The following is a 20,624-nucleotide window of genomic DNA, read 5'->3' as shown; positions in this document are numbered from 1 at the left end:
TAATGTGAGACAATGCATGACCTAGTGACAGCAGTATTTTAAGCGATCAGTTGGGCTCAATTTTACCTAGGCAGATATGAACAGCCAGCCATCCAGCTGGAGGTAGAGCGGTGAAATTAAATATTTTATTGCCGTGGGTTATTTCCTCAGGTGCAAACTGGCTAACCTGCCTAAGTAACAATGCTGTTTTCTTTTTAAAGATACTGTGAAAACAAACTTCAAGACAGTAGTCCCATAGTATCATAATGTAAGTGCACACACAGGGCACACAGTTCCACATATTGTGGTAGTAATCGGTCACATGTAAGAACTGACAGGTGTATGCCTCCCAATGTTGCAGGAAATGGGGATAGCAGCTGATTGATATTTTACCATGTGACAAGAGATGATACTTTGAAAGAAAATATAAATGAATGAAATTACAAATTGCACAAGCCCAGGCAGTAAGAATACACTATTAACTTGAACACAAATTGGATTCATGTAATTTACAAGTCAGCGTATAATATCTAAAGTAGGAATAGATTAAATGGATAGGGATTATTTAATTTTAAGAAACTGTGTGCAAGTTTTAAATGTGTTATCCAAGGGGCAGATTTTTCAAAGTGTGAGATTATAACTCACCACAGAAAACTCATTCACTTTCTATTCATTTCTATGGGATTTTAAAAAGCATATTTATTAAATAAACTCCATTGATAAATACAATTCTAAAAATCCCACAGCACTGAATAGAACACGGGTGAGTTTCTAATCTCACACTTTGATAAATCTGCCCCTAAATGTTTTCCCTATTGATTTCTCAAGAAACGTCAAACGAATCAATAAACAGATGAGATGGCTGCACACACATACCAGGGAATTTTTTTTTTGATCTTCTTATGTATACTATACATAAACAGGTTTATATACCTAAAATAAGGAAAGATAATTTTACAGTAATGGTTTGCATGACAAATAAAATGTCACACTCGAAGACATACCTGAGGTGCATGCATCAGATTCATTTCAAGGAGACGGGTTTGTAAAGGACCTTCTGTTGGACGGTTATTTTTTAGAGCATCCAATAAGAAAGCAGTGCATTGTTGGATAAGGTTGTATTCCATAAAGACATCCACAATCTAAGCCAAAAAGCATATATATTGCGTTAATACCTGTACATGATATTCCAAGCATTTCAACAAACAAAAATTAGTTCTTTAAGCCGTTTAAATGTCATTTACCTGGGTGATATCTGCAAGAGGCTCCTCATCTTGAACCAACATTTGAGCAAACTGCTGGCCTTGGTCTGGATTGATTCTCATAACATTTCGCAGAAGGAAAATCCAGTCAGGGGTATAGCCCACCTGCAACAGATTGTAAATGTAAAAGTGGTTTTATTTATTTTCATTTTGTTTTGTTTTTTGTATGTAAAATCTAAATTAGGAATAGAGAGATGTACAATTAATCTTAAACAACATGCTGCACAAAAACAATATTCATACCTAAGCACTTATTAGTGAACTACATATGTAAGCATAAAAATATATATATTTTTATATTTATATTCTTTTTCATTTAAAAATACAATGCATCTCCATAATTAATGTATTGTAAAATTGTACAGAGTTGCATATACAAGTAGTGATTTATAAAGATATACAATAAGAACCCACCTTCTTTGCATAGAGCACAATTTTCTGAACCTGTCCAGTTTCTGCAAAGCACTGAATTACTTTGTTTGGAACATTAGCCCTCAGATAAACACTCAAGGCAAGTGTAGGGTCAACAGACTTTACAAGATCTCCCAATTCTTCCGAACACTCCAGCTATGCATGAATCAAATTAGGATATTGTTATTTTGCTTTACCAAACAAACGTTTTTTAAAATAAAATTTACTGAGCACAAAGAGCCATGATTATTATGGTATACACAAAAACGGCGTGAATTTACAAGTTTGGAAAATGCTAGCTAATTTGTGGCCTCTGGAAATAGAACTTACCTTGTCTTCCTTGAGCCATTTTTCCAACAGCTGTTTGCGACCTTGTTGTAACACTGGTCTGCAAAGCTCCAACGATTCAAACTTGTTTAGCTGACCTTGGTCTAGAAGGATTCCAAAATACTGCAGCAATGGGGAGGTCTGACCTGGTTGTGCAGGAACACTTTGGAAACGGCGGATAGTTTCAGGTGTACGCAGTATTCCCTATAGAAAGTTAACTTTTAGTCACATACAGCAAAAGCACAGATTATATCATGCAGTTTTGTGGCAATGCAGATAGACTGTTTATTCATGAAAGTGACAAATGCATTACATTTTTTTCCATTCTGCTTTGAGAGCCCAAACAAAAACTCTCAAAGAGAAGCAGTGAAAGCGAAACATAGCAATAATGTAGACCCAGCAACAGCTAGGAGCCCATTACTATAGATATAGGAGCCAGTATGGTCCTGAAGGATGGATAATTTCAGTTTATTTTCAAAGAATGTCACTTTTTGCTGCTGAGCAGCAAATTTATGCTGCTGGCCACAGACAAGTTATGTTTCCGTTTATTTGCAAAGAATGTCAACTTGTTGCTGTGGGTCCAGTATATTTTACTGGTCACAGGCAAAAACAACAAAATTCATTATTTACTGGCAGTATTTCTAAAAATATTTGAATTTTTTTTGGCCTGAATTATTTTTCCTTGGCTGGGAAAAAATAAAGCAAGCTGAGAGCAGTGGAGCCCGTGGCCATAATCTCTATAAGGGCTGCATAAATTTGTTGGTGCTATATAAGCAAGAAATATTACACAGATTCTGCACTGTCACTAGGTGGAACAGGCAGCAGAGAAAATGTACCAAATGTACAATAAGTTCCAGAATTTCAACCTCTTTGGAATTCTCATCATTTTCCTCTAGTTAAACAGGAGCAAATTGTCTTCACAGATTTCTTAGGGCTATGCAACACATTACCAGTTTCTCACATTGTCTGAGAAAATACAGTCTGCCTTAAGAAATCACCATCCTAATTTGATTCAATAATATAGTCACATAAAATGTTCAAATTAATGTGTGAACCTGGATGGATGTTCCCAGAGACACACACAGACATCTTGAATTTTGTCAAGCTACATGATAAAATTTCAGCAGAAAGTACTGTAACCATCACACAGCTAAGATAACCAAGATTATTAATAAATCAAATGATATAATGCTTTTAGTTTACTTTGCTACTAGGTAGCAGGCCATACCTTTGGGGCATTTGCAGCCACCTTTGCTGCTTCTGAATAATTTCCCTGTGCAAAGAGAGCATTGAATTTTCGAGCAAAGAGTTCCTCAGCTCCGGCAAGGTTGTTTCGTACAGCCATGCGCAAGGCTAGGTCTGGGTTCTGCAGAACATTTGTGATATATGGAATGATGTTCTCCTCTTCCACGCACACAGAAAGAACCTAGGATTAAAACACAATTATAATAAACCAAGCTCTGTTTTTATACAAAAAATATTAGAAGTCATTGAAATAATTAATTTTACCCAAATGTAATATATTTAAAGTACTGGTTCACATTGGAGTCAAACTTGTAGTATATTATAGAATGGCTAATTCAAACAACATTTCAACTTTACTTAATTTTTTCTTTACTTTAAGTTTTTGAAATATTGGTCTACTACTACTACTACTACTACTACTACTACTACATGTAAATTTTTCCAGCTTTCAAAAGTAACCACTGACCCCATCTAAAAAACAAATTCACTATAAGGCTATAAGTTTATTCATATAGCTACATTTTATTACTCATGTTTTAGTGAGGTCTTCTCCTATTCAGTCTCTTCAAATCAATGAATGGTTGCTGGGTTAATTTGGACCCTACTGTTGAATAGAATTAGCTACATCAACAAATGCCTATCCCTCCCTGCAATCAGATCTCCCAACACCTTCTTATTAGGTATAACAGATGAATCAGTACCCCTTCAAAAATACTAATATGCTTCATCATGTTCTATGCAAAAAAGTAATTATGACATGGATGACCCTATTATCTATATGTATTTATTAAAGGGAACCAAAGCTTTAAAAAGGACTATGGCATTTTTTGGATGCAAAGGGTAAAAAACCCACAATAATCCTACCTTTTGATCTCCAATTTTGTGTCACTAAGTTTTATTAGTCAAACATTTTATTTTATGTGGCTGTATGTGGGCATAGACATTCAATCACACAGGTGTTACCTGTCCCTTTCTGTTTACTCCAATGATTCCAGCTGTGGCTTCATGAGGGGCAGTAACAAAGATGGTTTCCCCACTTATACGATTCATATAAATGCAGGTGCCAGTTTCTAGGTCATAAAGGTGAATGTAGCCATATTTTGTAATCAGAAATACGACATCATGCTTTTCACTAATCTGTAAGAAAATTACATTTTAATAATAATATCTGCATTCATGCCAAATCAAAACAATCCTGACCGGGCAAACTGTAATAGTTATTACAATTATGAAGTATTGAAATAAAATAAAATAAAGTGCAAGTAAAGAAATGCAATAACATGCATAAACAAATAAATGTAATAAAAGTTAAAAAAAAAAAAAAAAAAAAAAAAAAAAAAAAAAGATTTACATACTGAAATCCAATGCAATTCTAAGCAACTTTCCAACATAAACTTATTAAATGGCATTTTCAGGCTGAAATCCATCCCATGTATGCAGTGACAGGCAGATAAAAACAAAACAAAAATGCCAAGTGACATTAACCTAAGGCCATAGAGATAACTTTCTTGAATGGAAACCACCTGGAATTATGACACATGAATTTCAGTGAACTTGTGGTCAGGCGATTATCACTCAGAAACAGGTGGGTGGAAGAAAGGTGTTTCTGTTTTCAGAAAATGATTGACAGATGTTTTACAGAAGTGTTTTATATAAAATAAGTGCTCTTAAAGGGGTTGTTCACCTTCCAAACACTTTTTTTCAGTTTGTTCACGATAAATAAAGACTTTTTTTAAATTGCTTTCCACCTTTAATTTTTACACTTTCCCCAAAATAAAAGTTTCATGCAGCTCAGGTGATCCAGGAGCATTAAGGACATGTTAGGGCTCTTACACATGAGCGTTTTTACCTGCGCTCCCCTGCGTTCCGTTTTTCGGCGTTCAGCCACAGGGGAGCGCAGGAATAGACGCATTTCATTATTTCAAATGGGGCTGTACTCACACAGGCACATGTAGGCGCCGGACGCAGGAAAAATGCACCATGTTGCGTCTCAACCTGCGTTCGGCGCCTACATGTGCCTGTGTGAGTACAGCCCCATTTGAAATAATGAAATGCATCTATTCCTGCGCTCCCCTGCGGCTGAACGCCGAAAAACGGAACGCAGGGGAGCGCAGGTAAAAACGCTCATGTGTAAGAGCCCTTACAATTAATGGATACATTTCTCTGCAACATCCGTGGATTAGAAACTATTTTCTAACAGCTGCCCTTAATGAAACTCAGGGATTCTGCTCAACAGGGCCAAAGATAAGAAATGTATCAACTAATTGTATCAATTTAGAACAGTTACAGAGACAGCGACCCCCCCCCCCCACCCGAGCTGCTTTGGCTAAAAATGAAACTTTAAACTTCAATATTGGAAAAACTGTCACATATAGAAAGACATTCTAGTGAACAATCAATCTGAAACCAACTGAACTGAAAAAAGTGTTTGAAGGTGAACAACCCCTTTAATAGAAGATAAGACGCCAAGCATACTACATTTAACGAAAAATCAAAAAGGGAACTTAAAACGTTGTATTTTCACAAGCTACAAGAATCTTGTTCACTCTAAAGCTGGCCGTAGATGCAAAGATTTGATCGTACGAATCTGCGTTTCGTGCGATTTTTGGGCCGTGTGCGGAGTGTCCCGACATTTTCCGTGCCATGTCAGTCGTTCAGATTATCGGACAGGTTAGAAAATTTCTGTCTGCTACCGGTAATATCTCTGCATGTATTGCCGATCTGACGACATCAGTGGGAGACTGTAACAAGCTTTTGCTGGACATTTACTTTCACATGATTGCTGTTGGGGGCAGAACATTGTCTGATCTGTTATTTTACTACTTTATTTGATCTGAATGGTTAGTGGCAGGTCGGGAGATGCCACTGAACGATAATTCATCTGATATGAAGGTAAATCTATACGTCTATGGCCTGAAGGGTTAGAGTTATTGCACTGTGTTACTTTGAGAAAGACTGGGGTAACAGCCGAAACGTTAGTTTTTTTGTAATAAATTTTCTATTTTTGTAAGTCCTGTGAGTGCCACTTTTTCTATTTTTGATGAGATTCTCATCCTGTTCTGGTTCTGCTACACTAAATCAAAATATTTAAATTAGACATTTGGGTGGGGTGAAGAAGTATATTTCACAATTAAAGTATATCATACCTGCATGGCTACAGGAAAGTCATTCTGAGCTTCTGGAGGAAAGAAGACATCAACAGCTTTCTTTGGGAATGGCTGGTTGCCTGTAGGTGGTGTACCAACTTCTATAATATGAAGCTAGAAAAAAACAAGATATATGATTAAGTGATAGAACTAGTTCCACACTGTAAATATGTACAATTCACAGTATTAACCACCATTATGCATGCACGAAACAGCTGTTAATATCAGATGATGACAGCCTTGAGAATGTGCAACTCATATCACCCATTGCATTTTCTCCACCAACATAAAACCTCTGCTGGGGACAGTAGCCTTAAGGCTTCTAGTAAGGTCCAATTTTTTTTTCTCTCACAAAAACCTAACCCATAACAGACCAATAAGTAATATGAAGCTGATAAGTTTGCCATGTTTGAAAATTACTCTCTCTATATGCCTTATGAAGAAATACTAGAAGTACTTAAGTGGCTGCAGGACAAATGGCAAAGAAGAACTCAAATCAATCACGCAGAAAAGCATTACCTAGGGGTGGGCGATTTCTTCACACTAAGGGAACTATTTACCATTACCCATTATCAGCACATTGCTCCATCAGATAAAATAACTGTTCGAATCCTTAAAACCCACTTGCAATTTTCAACAGAGAGCAAGAATTCAGATGAGTTATCATACAGAAAGCAATCTAGCACATTTTGACTAATTGGTCAGTACATACCTTACCGCCAGCTTGACCCCTTACAGCAAAGCAGAAGAGGGTTGATTCTTCAGCATTCCCTTCCATCTTGAACTGTGCAAAGCTGGCAGCATGTCCTTCAATGGGCTGAGATACTTTTCGGTCTACAGAATAAAGCTGCATGGCTCCCACAACCCGATTTTGCTAATTAAAACACAAATAAATATTGGGTTATTTGTTAAAGGCAACTATGTCCGAATAAATTTAGCCTGTTGAACTAGTAGCTACTTCGGTACCTGGGATCACATTTAATTTTGAGCATATCAATCATGCATGAGTCTAAAACGTTAGTTGATACATTTCTTTTCTCTGTTCCTGTTAAACTAATCTCCGAGCATTATTAAAGGGGACATATAGGATAAATGAAAATACCCTAATTTTGTAGGCAATTATAAATAATATATGGTGTTGGTTTCACATGGTGATATAAATTAATATTGTCTTTAAAAATAGCCCCATTATTAGAGCTCCCTATAGATGTTCTCTTATCCCTGTTTCAAATGATGGGCATGTCTTAACGGTCCCTGCCAGAAGCACAGTAAAATGGGGACAGCCAATCACAGCCCTAAAAGACATACTTCGGTTCCCTATCAGGTACTGCTAGCTGCTGATTGGTTCCTGTCCTACAGTGCAGTGTGCTGAGTGCCGCCGGCTCCTCTGTAAAGCCTGGGAATTTATTTCAGGGATCAGGAAGTGGAACAGATGGCAGGTATTATTAGGGTTTTTGCAGAAATATTCTATAAATCATTCTGAAACATTAAATTTAAGCACAATTCTATATCTAAACGAGTATAACGCACTGGCACTTTCTTATTTTTTTTTATTTTTACACAAAATGTCTCCTTTAAAGGCAGCAGTCATAACGGATATAATAAATAGTTGCCACGTGCCACAGATGCTGCTGAGAAATGTAGCAACTATTGTAGCAAATTGTAACAGTTCAGCCTGAACCTGGATTACTGAGCTGCCAGAATGAGACTGGTACATTGTTTAAACTTTAATTTTAGTAAAACAGTCACAAATAAAAAGTAGAAAAGCAATATGGAAAAGAGACTATTTTTGCTGTACTATTTGACATCAGCTGACCTGGAAAGAGTGTTTGGAAGTGTTCAATTCCTGAACACCTATATATATAAAAAAAAAAGTCTATAAATACTAGGGATGCACCGAACCCACTATTTTGCATTAGGCCGAACCCTTCTCTAAAGATTCGGCCGAATACCGAACCCGAATTTGCATATGCAAATTAAGGATGGGAAGGGGAAAACATTTTTTACTTCCTTGTTTTGTGACAAAAAGTCATGAGATTTCCCTTCCCGTCCCAAATTTGGATTTGGTTCGGCTGAATCTGAATCCTGCTGAAGAAGGCCGAATCCTGGATTCGGTGCATCCCTAATAAATACACTGGGAAATCCTAAGCAGTCAACATACAAATCCTTCTGGGGCATACAATTACACTAAACCCATTTGGAAAAGGTCTAAACTGTTTAGAACGGTAGAGTGGGTTTTAGCATTAAAGCCTCTTTAGCAAAGGTATTGTTATATAGTGTTGCAATAAATAAAATAAACAGTCATGAACGTTCATGCCAATTTGTCCTCTACCTGGGCAGATATTCCAGTCAGCAGCAGCCACTTTTGCTTTGCATCAGTTCGATAATTAATGATCTGGCACCCTGCCAGGCTTGAATGGCGGTCAAACACCTTTACTGGCTGAGACTCCCCCTCCATACTCCAATGATAGACTGCATTGTCAGTCACTAAGGCGACAGTGTTCAAAGAGATCCATTTCCAGAAGGTGACATCATCGGTCATGGTGTGGGCTTTCATTTTGCTTTTCATTTCAATGTTAAAAATCTGGAGTGTTTTTCCAGCTGTAAAACATTTAAAAAAAAAAAAGAAAAAAGTTCAATTTCATGTCCTTAACATAAAAGACGATTAAATGCTTAAAAAGTATAGGTGAAGAAGCTGTAAACAAAACTGCTGCGACAGTTTTGTCATGCGTTTTGTGCCTACCATTCAAAGGCATAGCATAAAAAGAAACTTATTTATGATTAGTGGTATATTTTCAAACACAAATGTCTTGGTAAATAAGGCTTGCATGTGATGGGAAAATGTATAATAATTGTTTCTGCTTCCACAAGCATTAACCGATTGGAATTGGATAAACGATATGGGGAATGCTGCTCTTTCAACCTGTGAGCTAAAGGGCAGCCTTAACTTAGGACTGATACACTTCATAGTACACTGCAGTAAAACATGTGCAGGTTGGTGATTTGCCAACATGTATGGATCTTGAGAAATACCAAAAGTTGAATATTGCTTCACACTAATTGTACTTCTGTACTTTTTTTCTTCCTTAATGGGAAGTATGTTTTGAATGCAGCTATTCTTGGTTAAAACAAGGACAGATTTTTCCTACAACTTTTCCCACAATAGCTCTCCTGATGACTTTTCTTTTAAAGCAAACAAGCTACCAGGCTGCTGTACAACAAACTCCAAAAGCATGCGTCATCAAATGCAATGGAACAGATCCTATGCATAGTGTAACACAAACAATCAAAAACAAAGCAGACAAGTTATTGCATGGCATATATAGCTTAAAGGAGAAGTAAAGGTTTTAGATTATTGCTAGGTAGGCCTCCATTCCATCACTAATCAACAGGATTAGGTACACAAATATTAAGTACATTAAGTTGTGCCCACTAACATCATTCCCCCATTTTCTGAAGATCTCAGCCTCCATTTTTGATTCTGTGATACATTCGGCATCAGTGATTAGGCACAAAGGAGACAACCAAATGGGTGCCCGAGCAAGCCTTAGGCATGAAGCCTATGCTACATGCCTAGGGTGAATGGGGTGGTGTGTTCTCCCTGCTGGGACTACAAGTTCTGCACACAAACATTTATAAAAGAACTGAACCCCCTCATTGAACAGGTGTAGCGCCAACGACTGTTGAAGCGCCTGGGTTAATAGATGGGCTGTGCAAATGAAAAAAAAAATTCAATATTAGTTAGTTACCCAAAAAATGTAATGTATAAAGGCTGGAGTTACTGGACATCTAACATAATAGCTAGAACACTACTTTCTGCTTTGCAGCTCTCTTGGTTTCCACTGAATGGTTAGCAGACAGTAACAAGAGACATGAGGGGGGCACATAAGTCATAACTGTTGCTTTTGAATCTGAGCTACATGCCAAGGATCAATTGCAAGCTCACTGAACAGATTATGTCCCATGTGGCCCCCCTTCAAATTGCAGACTAATTCAGAGTTAGAGAGCTGAAAAGCAGGAAGTAGTGTTCTGCTATGTTATGTTATACATCCAGTCACTCCAGTCTTTATACATTACATTATTGGCTAACTATTAAAATGTTTTTATTTTGCACAGCCTATTTACCCAGTTTTTATTTTTACACTGAACAGTTCCTTTAACATTGGATCCAAAATCAAGAAGAATCCAGCTAGAAGGGTGAATTAAGGGCAGATTTATCAAAATGTGAGATTTCAACATTCACTCACTTTCAATAATTCCTAGGGCATAACTTGAATCCAAAGTATCAATAGGTGAAAGTTAAGAGGTCACCGTTTGACAAATATGATTTTTTTAAAAATCCATAGAATTGAATACAAAATGAGTGAATTTTTCTGTGATGAGCTCTTATCTCACATATTGATAAATCTGCTCATTAGTGTCAGCATTTTCTACGCATTCTATATAAGCCGTTATTATAGAGTATGAGAAGAAGCAGAAAGGACTAAAGAGCCATTAAACTCCAATCCATAGGTTAGAGTGGTTTACTGGAAAATATGGCTTGATGCTCCTTGAATGCAAGTGAAAAGGATCAATCCTTTAGTGTGTGGAAAAATCTGTGGGTAATAATGTTTTTGTTTATTTTTTTCCCCCCTAAACATTTACTATACAAATAGAACCAGTATAGAATTGTGAGCAGCACAGGGAATCACAATTATATCAGTATAGATTTGGGACTTTGCTGCTATATACTGTAGCATGTGTACAAACTATCATTACAAGTAAGCATTTAGGGCATTATAAGGAATTGGTATTATCAATTTAATTTAAATTAAGGCTCATGATATAAAGTGCATTTAGGTTTTTAACTTGCTGTAAGCTCATGTGACATAAAGGAGACATTTAAGATAACTAAAAAAAACCCAGTCTTTTAGGCAATTATGAATAATATATGGTACTGGTTTACAGTGCAATGTGCTCAGTGCCGCCGGCTCCCCTGCACAGCCTGGAAAAGGAGGCAGCAGGAACTGGTACAGATGGGCGGGTTAAGTAAAAGTTTTTGCAGAGATTTTGAATAAATCCGGCCGAAACACTACTTTTTCAGCTAATTTCATCTATATTTAAAAGAATATAATGCACTGGCACATAATAGGTCTCCTTTAAAGGGAGGGCGGGGGGTAACTACATTCCTATTACTTTCAGCAGATACATGGATATGATGGGAATAAGCAATGAAAAATATTAGGCATGGTTTAACAAGACAAATATATATTTTTTATATTTTATATGTATTCGTGATTTTTTTCTTGTATTATGTTTTAAGTATTTACAAGTCAGTAGATCAGTACAATATTATTTACATAATGCTTGTTATTCATGATTGATATACATTCGAAATAAAAGTCTTATCACAAACCTCAACAAACAGAATGCAACATATACAAGAATGACTCAATTTAAGGTTTCCAATAATCAACATACTATTTCTCCATCAAAATGTCTTGACATGAATTAGCAGACTTTCTTTTTTTTAAAATAGGGATGCACTAAAACCATAATTTTTTTGGCCAAATACAAAATCCACAAAAAAAGATTCAGAATGCTAAACTGAATTCTATCCCAAATGTGTTTATCCAGATTTAAGGAAAATCAAAATCTTTCATCAATAGTGAAAAAATAAATTGACATGTTTAGAGCATGATCATCACGTTGCGGTCGGGCTTGGCTGAAGACTTCGGAGCCAGACTAATGTAAATGCTGCAAAAAGGACTAGGGTTCAACAAGAATTTCACAAACAAATCCTGGATTTGGTGCATTCCTATTTTTAAAATGTGCAACAACAGAAACACAGTATACAAGGATAAACAAACATTGATACAATATAAAATACTATCTAGGAGCGTTGATGTATGAAGGAAATACTATTTGTACAAAATGGTTAAGATTCAGCTGTGCTAAACCCATACTTGCTTTGGTAACACTAATTGTTAGCACGAACAAAAGCTTATCCTACTGCATTAAACTAAACATAGCATTTCACACATCTGTTTTCTAAAAATAAAAGGCTAGCCATTAAATCTACAATCCTGTCACTGGCAGTGGAGACAAAAGAAATTCTGAGGTGCCAATGTATTCTGTGCAGATCATGAGTAACTGTGTTAATCATATTAACGCTCCCATTCTGCACAGCTTCTGGGGCTCAATTTTGTTCACAGTGGCAGTATTACAAAGAACATTTTTAGAAGATCTCAAACAAGCATTGCAGAGCCACTAAACCTATACATCTCATACTTACAAGAAGTCGATGAATGCTCCCCACTGACGGCTTCAAAAAGATTTTAAAAAGTGCAAATGTTTAAGATTTGTGTTTGCAGTTATTAGGTATGTATGGCTTCTCATTGGAAGAAATACATTACACGATAAATGTAAAGCAACTACTATCTCTACGATATTGGGAAACAGTAACTGATGGCAATGCTGGCCCCACCAAACTATTATTAATGCCAGTTAAGTCTACAAACTTCATTTACACTTAACTCTTTCCACTTATTTGAGCCAACCAATCATTCATGAAAAGTCATTTCTCCTGCAAAGATGTTATGCTGACTGATATCAATAATTCCCATACAGTATATGTGGGACCAATGAATGATCCAGCAAACAGACCACAGGACGGTCAACCAAAGTACTGCAATTTAGTCAAAACCACTTGACATTATTACACTGAAATCTGTTCAAACGGTCTTGCAGTGATGGGTCAGATGTCCTGCACTAAGGCCAGCTGATCTATAAAATGCCAAATGAAAAGCTCTTGAATTCTGAGGCTGTTAACAAAAGTGGTCCATACACTTACCAATAATATTGTATAAAAATAGTTATGCTACAAAAAACCTGTATTGCCCCACCCAAAAATGTATTTACACTGAAAGATGAGCAAAGTTTAGTTAAACTAGTAAGTTTTATTTAGCCCCTTAATTTTATTTGCCCTCGGTGAAGTTCCGTGAAGGTACTGATTAAACAAATTATGGCCCACTGACTCTTTGACAATGAATTAAATCTCAATTACAACTTTTTTGCAGAGAAGAAAATACTTAAGAACTCTTCTGTATTATATCGCAGACAGCTGGCCTCAATGGACATGTGCAGTCTTAAGTTGATGAAAATCATTTATACAATAGATTGCTACCATAATGCCAGAGCGGCAAACTTCATGAAGCCGGTTTGTTTCAATGTAGATAGAACAGCTAATGTTCAAAAAGGGAGTAACTAGTGGACAGAGCATCTCCCAGAAAAGACCATTACAATTAGGGATGCACTGAATCCAGCATTCGGTCCAGGATTCAGCTTGATTCAGCTTTTTTTAGCAGGATTCGGCAAAATCCTTGTGCCTTGCCGAACAGAGTCCCAATTCCTTTTCTCAAAACAAGGAAGAAAAAAAAATGTTTTCACTTTTTCCTTTCCCGACCCTAATTTGCTATGCATATTAGGATTCCAATTCGGTTTGGTATTTGGCCAAATCTTTCACTAAGTATTCGGAGGAATCCCAAATAGTGAATTTGGTGCATCCCCAATTACAATGAATCTTTCATAAAAAAAATTGTACTTGACAGTGAAGTCTGAGCTGTTCTACAGTGGCCACTAGTAATGTGCCAACTCAGCCAACCCCCTGAGCTGATTTGCTATCAAATTCTATTAAATGGTAGTAGCAACTATGGTGCAGAAAATAAGTACTGTGAGAGAGAGACTTCAGTGTACTGTAATGCACTATAGGCAGACTATCACCCATTGGTTAGAGTAGCAAGTAGCTCCTAGGGGTTATAATTATATCATATATCTATCATGGAGTGTATATCTGTAAAATCTTCACATTAGTGTTTACTGATGGGATTGTGAGTAATGGTAATGTCTAATAAAATGTATAATATCATCCAAGTATAGCTTTTGTATGCATTTGTTTTCTGCGTGTTCACATAACGTGGGCCTCCATATTTTTTTTTGCTTGATCTTGCCTAGGCAGTAACCTAGCTACATAATCAAAACCTATGAAAATTAACTCAATGCGACAGATTCACTAAAGGGCGAATTGTCGTCAGTGAACACTTTGCCACACTTCACGCAACTTTCGCTAGTGAAAATTCATTACAACTACGCTAATTTAAAAAAGTTTAATAGTTTGAAGTTTTGCAGGCAATCCCACTTAAAAAAAAAAAAAAGGACATGCCGCAAGCGTTTTTACAACTGTAATGCATTTCCGGCATACAGGATATGATGTCACTGACATAAGATTGAGGAAGATCTAGCTTCATTTTAGCAGTTCGCATGGACTCAGGTGGCAAAGTCAACTCTGATGAAAGAGGTAACGTTCAGTAAAATTCGCACTGAATTTGCGGAGCAATGACAGTTCGCCGGAGTGAAAAGAGTCATAAGCGTGCTAACGACCGATAGCGCCGGTCCCATTCGCTAGAGAGTTGACGCCTAGACCTGTTAATGAATTGCCGATATCCCTGCGGATGGGATTTCTGGCGAATTCACCCCAGCGTTGGCCACTTCGCCCTTTAGTGAATCTGCCCCTATGACATCTGCTGTATTGCAGAGTTTGTCGTGTACACCATACAGTTAATGTAAAAATTCAAAATTACCCCCATACCTTTAGCTTTAGATTTGTACCCTTTTCACGTTCAGTATGCAGTGATATGGCCAGCATCTGCCTGTTCGACTGGGGCAGATTTTAGCCTTTATGAAACTTGTATGTTTTACAGCTAAAATCATACTTGTGGGAACACTGACAGGGAGATGCCATGCCTCTAAGGACTTCCTGAACACAGCGAGGATCAGAGCAGATTAATATTTTCTCTGCTGGAGAAAGACATGCCACATGTGACACAGTGTATAAGTTTTATTATATTATATTATGAGGTAAAACGGAATTTGCTTCAAGACAGTTTATTTAGAAGAGAAAGAATGCTGAATGGCCGTTTCATTGTTTTCAGAAGCCTACTCAGCAAATCCCATCCAAGGATTTTATCAGAGTACTTTGTGCAGAACCTGCCAACAAATATATTCGAGTGGGAAAAAAAAAAAAAAGAAGAAGAAGAATCAATGCAAAAATAAAAGTGATCGTACCCCACTAAAACTGTAGCTGGGTACTAAATCCTTTATCATAGTAATTGTAAAAAAGGGTAACCAATCTTGCAATGTGTAACAAAACGCTTGCTGAGCAGAGAGTACAGCTAAAAAACCTGCCATAATGAGTCATAATGTAAAATGCTTCTTTTGGAACAAAGCAGGAAGAGGCAGTCATGTTTGAACAAGGAATAACATTACTGCATACAAAAAGGGACTTTTTTAGAAAAAAAAACATTATACTACCACAAAATTGAAAACTGTTTTCAGGCCATTATTGAAGAGACAATTATCACATCTGTTCAACATGAGCCCAAATAAATTGTTTAACTGTTTTAATACAATTTCTATTGTTTTATTAAAAATTGCCTGTTTTTTCAATATTTGATCCCAAATAATGTTTAAACAGAGGAGGAGACAATGCATCAAATTACCCATCTCAATTAGTAAGGGTAAATATAAAATCATGTATTAGAAATGTATAATAAAATGTTTTGTATCTTTTTAAAAAAAAATAGACCGACAATAGAAGACATTTTGAATACTTGACCTATTTGTCTCATACTAGACATAAGTAAAGGCCAATTACAAGAAAGGGTAGAATTCTATCCAAAGATAATTTGGTTATTCAGGGTTCATTTAAGAAAAAAATATATATTTGTGAAGGGAGTGCAGCTACACAGGTGAAATTACTGTTAAAATATTGTTAAAGTAAAAATACGATTAGCACAGGAAATAGGATAAACAAAGCTCAAAAATCTACAAAATTATAAAAATTGGCCCATATATAGCCACCTGGAATAAACTAAGAAAAATGAGAGGTGGATAGACTACCTTGAGGGAAAAATACATCAACTATAAGTCTAATAAAACCTAAACGGAAAAATAAGACACTAATACTAGAATCTCTTTCTAAAAAGCAAACTTAATTTCTTAGTTTGCCTTTGTTCTAATGAAGGGTGTTTGAATGATGTGCATAATTATGGTCACAACCCAAACAATATACAAAGCACATAAGGGAGGTATGTAAAGCACACTAAAGGAAACAAAAACAATTAGAAATTGTAAAAGTTACAGTCCTGTTTATAAAAAGCTTTAAATTGTGTCTAAAGTCTGCAAAGACATTGGATATGCCATGGCTATCTTAAAGCAGTACATTTTCACTTTGTAGTAATGGATCAGTGTGCCCATAAGGCCAATGAAACAAGCCACTTTTTAACCACTGTTCTGTTTCTATCACAAGCATTTCTAAATATTGATCCATATTCAGGAATGGGAATTTTTTCAATCTTGGCAACAATGGACAAAAATGTACCATGAACCATTAGCCTGTACATCGTATATGTTGCATTCTGTATGCTGACTAATCTTAGACAAAGATTTTTAACAAATTTCAGAATCGGGTAGTATTGGGCTGTGGTGACTGTATTCAATCTGACATTTAAAATAATTAGAGTTATAACCGTGCAGCAGTAAATTAAGCCACTTAACAGGCACAACTTAATTATAGTGATCACTATATTCAAACAAAATGTAATGAACGCTGCTTTTTATAAGAACAGGCTGAAAACTTGTACAATCCACATTAGAATAACTCACCATCTGCATACACAAGAAAGCATTAAAAAAAATTGATAGGATGAGAAAAAAGGTAAAACAAACAAATTTAGAAGGCCAAAATATTGTTAATCACACATTAAAGGGGGGAAACAAATCAACGGTTAGAACATTATGTTTTAACATTGTCAAGATCATAAGAGCAAGAGCAGACCATACTGAAATAATATAAGTGGAACTAAAGCCTCAGTTTGACTAAAGTAATCTAATGAATATAGGGCCCGTCTATGAACTGTTGAGACTCCAAACTAAGAGACCAATGAGGAAGCACAAAGAGAAGTAAAAAAAAAAATGATGAGCATTAATGGAAGAGTTCAGTGTAAAAATAAAAACTGGGTGAATAGATAGTATGTGCAAAATAAAAAATGTTTCTAATATAGTTAGTTGGGCAAAAATGCAATCTATAAAAGCTGAAGTGACTGGATGCCTAATATAATAGTAGGAATTCAACTCAATGCTTTGCAGCTCTCTAACTCTGAGTTAGTCAGCGACTAACGGGTGGGCCACATGGGACATAACTGTTCAGTGATCTTGCAATTGATTCTTAGTGTGCCGCTCAGATTCAAAAGCAACTGTTATGGTCCATGTGCCCCCCCCCCCCCCCCTCAACTCAAACAGTAGAAACCAAGAGGGCCACAAAGCAGGAAGTAGTGTTCTATTCTGTTATGTTAGACGTCCAGTCACTCCAGCCTTTATACATTACATTTTTGCCTAACTATATTGGAAATATTTTTTTATTTTTGCACATTTACCCATTTTTTATACTGAACAAATCCTTTAAGAGCAAGAAGTGTCCAGGTCTGTGGAAACATGACAAAGCTAATTTTAAACTTAATGTAGACATTATAATGGTGTATCAATTAGGAGAAGCTACGATTCCTGAAATCTTGAAAGATGTCTATACTGACTGGAAATGCACAGCTCCCTCTATGTATAATGACACATGGAGAGATTTGCATCAGTTTGTCCTACACTGACTTATAGCTTGGGAAATAAAAAAAACACTACAAACCTCCCTGAGCGCCATTAACAAGACGCAGCATAATTTTTCACCCCAAGACTGCCATCAATGATGTGCAAAACCTTCATGAAGACTTTCTGCCCTTTAAGTAGGGAATACAGGAAAAAAACTTCTCTAGCTGCTAAGGTACCAACTCCAGGCAACGTTTGGTTAACAAAATGATTTCTAGATAGAGATACAGATGTAGGGTGTATCAGGTAGCAAAAGCCATCCTTTACAGCAGACATTTTATATTATGGAAAAAGGACATATAAAGGTGATAAGCAAAACAATGCAGTTGATAAAATGGGGGTATCAACCCATCTAGTTTAAACCAATAGGGTTCATTATATAACTCAAATAGAACCGGAGGCATGGAATTAAAAAGAAAAAAAAGTATGAATCTTGTACAGGTACAGGATCCATTGTCCAGAAACCAGTTATCCAGAAAACTTCAAATTATGGAAAGGCCGTCTCACCATTTTATCCAAATAATCCAAATGTCTGTAATAAAACAGTTGTGTGCATGATCTAAACTAAGATATCATTAATGCTTACTGGAAGCAAACCCAGTCTATTGGGTTTACATGATTTTATATTAGATGTAAGGTATGAAGATCTGAATTACAGAAAGATCCGTTATCCGGAAAGTCCCAGGTCCCGAGTGCTCTAGGTAAAAGGTCCAGTACCTGTATTGCAAATTACACTAGTGGGAACCAGTGTGTCTACCAATACAATTTTAACAGCTCAAATGAATCTGTGAAATGGGACACATCACTGCATCAAAATATCTTGGAGTAAAAATGATGGGTATTAATAGAGATTCACAGGGTATTCAAGGGATATGATGAAATAATTAGCAATAGGCGATTAATGACAACCCTCTCATGTCACTCCAAAAACATATTGGCAGGCAGGTTAACAAAAGGGACACTACTGTTAGTGTCAAAGGGATCTTAAACCGTAAGCTCTGCCAGGGATGGGGTCAGTAATACCAATGAGAAATGTTTGTTAAGTGTAATAAATACATTTGTGATTAGTTGGCAAATGTCATGTTAAAAAACAAACCTTCTATGAAGTGACAGCATAAGTATATGTGATGATTGGTTTATATTTAAACATATACTTTTTCCATTCATTACTAAAAATCCAAAATGCAAGTGGCCATGTGCAAACAAGAAACCAATAGTATTCAGGTCCTGATCTTAATAGTCAACATTTTACCCAGAAAAAACTTGATCAGAGAACAATTCTTTACAAATATTCTTATATGAATTTTTGCGAGAAAACAGTAATGGGTTTTTTTTTATACCACAGACAGATTTTACTGCCCACAAAAGTCATGGGACAAGGTCTACAAAAAAAAAAAACACTTAGGTAGAGCCAGTAGTGTCTGGGTGCTAAGGTACAAGTAAATTATATGGCATTAAAGGAACTCTGACAAAGAATTTGCACATACATTCCTCTGTGCTATTCATAGGTATGCAAACCTTTTCTGTGTGCTTTTAAAGTCTACTCTCTAACAAAAATGGTTCCTTTAGGTATATTACATATATATTTAGCAGCTTTCTCCATGCTATTTTATTGTTAGAGTTTTATGACAGAAGGGCGTTGTGTGGTTATAAGGAGCAGTATGAGTATAGTTCAAATATATCCAAACATGGCAAAATGTACTAGCCAAAAACCAAAAAAAAATATACGCAAGGGAAAACCTTGTAATACGGATATGTTACATAGTTATGTTAGCTATTATATTGGCTTAAACAGAATAGAGGCATAAAGCAATACTTTACTTTAACAGTACCACTTTATATTTATATAATGCAGTTTACATTTACTAAGGGTAATTGGGTGTCCTTCCTCTACGGATATTGAGAGCAAAAACAGCTACAATACACCAAGCACATACAGAATGACTTCCAGTAGATCACAGTATGTGTATTGACTCGTGTCTACATTTCTGTCTCAGCAAAGGCCTTTACATGACATTTATAGAGTATCTAATTTAGAACATTACTAGGGCTATGCATGACGTTTTAGTTCACTTATTTACTAACATTATAATGTCGCCTGTATTTAAGGTTCCAATTGATGGTCTATTAAATATGTTGACAGCACAATGATCATCAATATTCCTTGATTTAGAAAATCCAAAATTATATATTAGAAGAACAAGTGTCATGCCAATCTATTCAGATCCTTGACTTAACAAATCCTTCATTAAAATCAGTGTATTTAATCCCCAAACTTTAATATTTTATATAGACACCACATGCAACAATGACAGCTTCTTGTCTTTTAAGAGATGTATCCACAGAGTTTATGAAGGATTTTGTTGGTTAGCCAAAAAGGAAAGAAGAGTAGCCACAGCTAAGGCTGCTCTTCACTTTGTTGTTCCATCTAGCAGTTAGCCTGAACAAATGGGAGCAAAACAAAAAACATAAAAGTGCATAGCCCTTGTATCGTAGCCATCTGTTCTGCCTGTGGGTCCAAGTTATATATGAGTTGGCCTGAGTTTGGCCACATTTAGTCAAG

At 36.2% G+C, this 20,624-nt stretch overlaps 1 protein-coding gene across 4 annotated transcripts in view; it reads right to left on the bottom strand.

Annotated features, from left to right (window-relative positions):
• Positions 1-20,624, bottom strand: part of cltc.S (clathrin, heavy chain (Hc) S homeolog) — a 70,748-nt gene that overhangs the window by 29,551 nt on the left and 20,573 nt on the right. For 2 of the 4 annotated variants that reach the window (XM_041584087.1, XM_041584089.1), the window contains exons 3-12: positions 17,072-17,074; positions 8,703-8,971; positions 7,083-7,244; positions 6,371-6,484; positions 4,188-4,361; positions 3,208-3,405; positions 1,983-2,183; positions 1,656-1,808; positions 1,224-1,346; positions 984-1,121 (exon numbers count right to left, since the gene is read on the bottom strand). In XM_041584087.1, coding sequence (XP_041440021.1) covers positions 984-1,121; positions 1,224-1,346; positions 1,656-1,808; positions 1,983-2,183; positions 3,208-3,405; positions 4,188-4,361; positions 6,371-6,484; positions 7,083-7,244; positions 8,703-8,971; positions 17,072-17,074 — 1,535 coding nt within the window. The remainder of the gene's footprint in view (positions 1-983; positions 1,122-1,223; positions 1,347-1,655; positions 1,809-1,982; positions 2,184-3,207; positions 3,406-4,187; positions 4,362-6,370; positions 6,485-7,082; positions 7,245-8,702; positions 8,972-17,071; positions 17,075-20,624) is intronic. The other 2 variants (XM_041584088.1, XM_018249606.2) reach the window with 1 other exon arrangement.

The sequence above is a fragment of the Xenopus laevis genome, chromosome 2S (genome assembly GCF_017654675.1).
Source record: "Xenopus laevis strain J_2021 chromosome 2S, Xenopus_laevis_v10.1, whole genome shotgun sequence".
NCBI lineage: Eukaryota > Metazoa > Chordata > Amphibia > Anura > Pipidae > Xenopus > Xenopus laevis.
The sequence above is the reverse complement of the archived record's forward strand: the minus strand, read 5'-3'. Positions and strand labels throughout refer to the sequence as shown.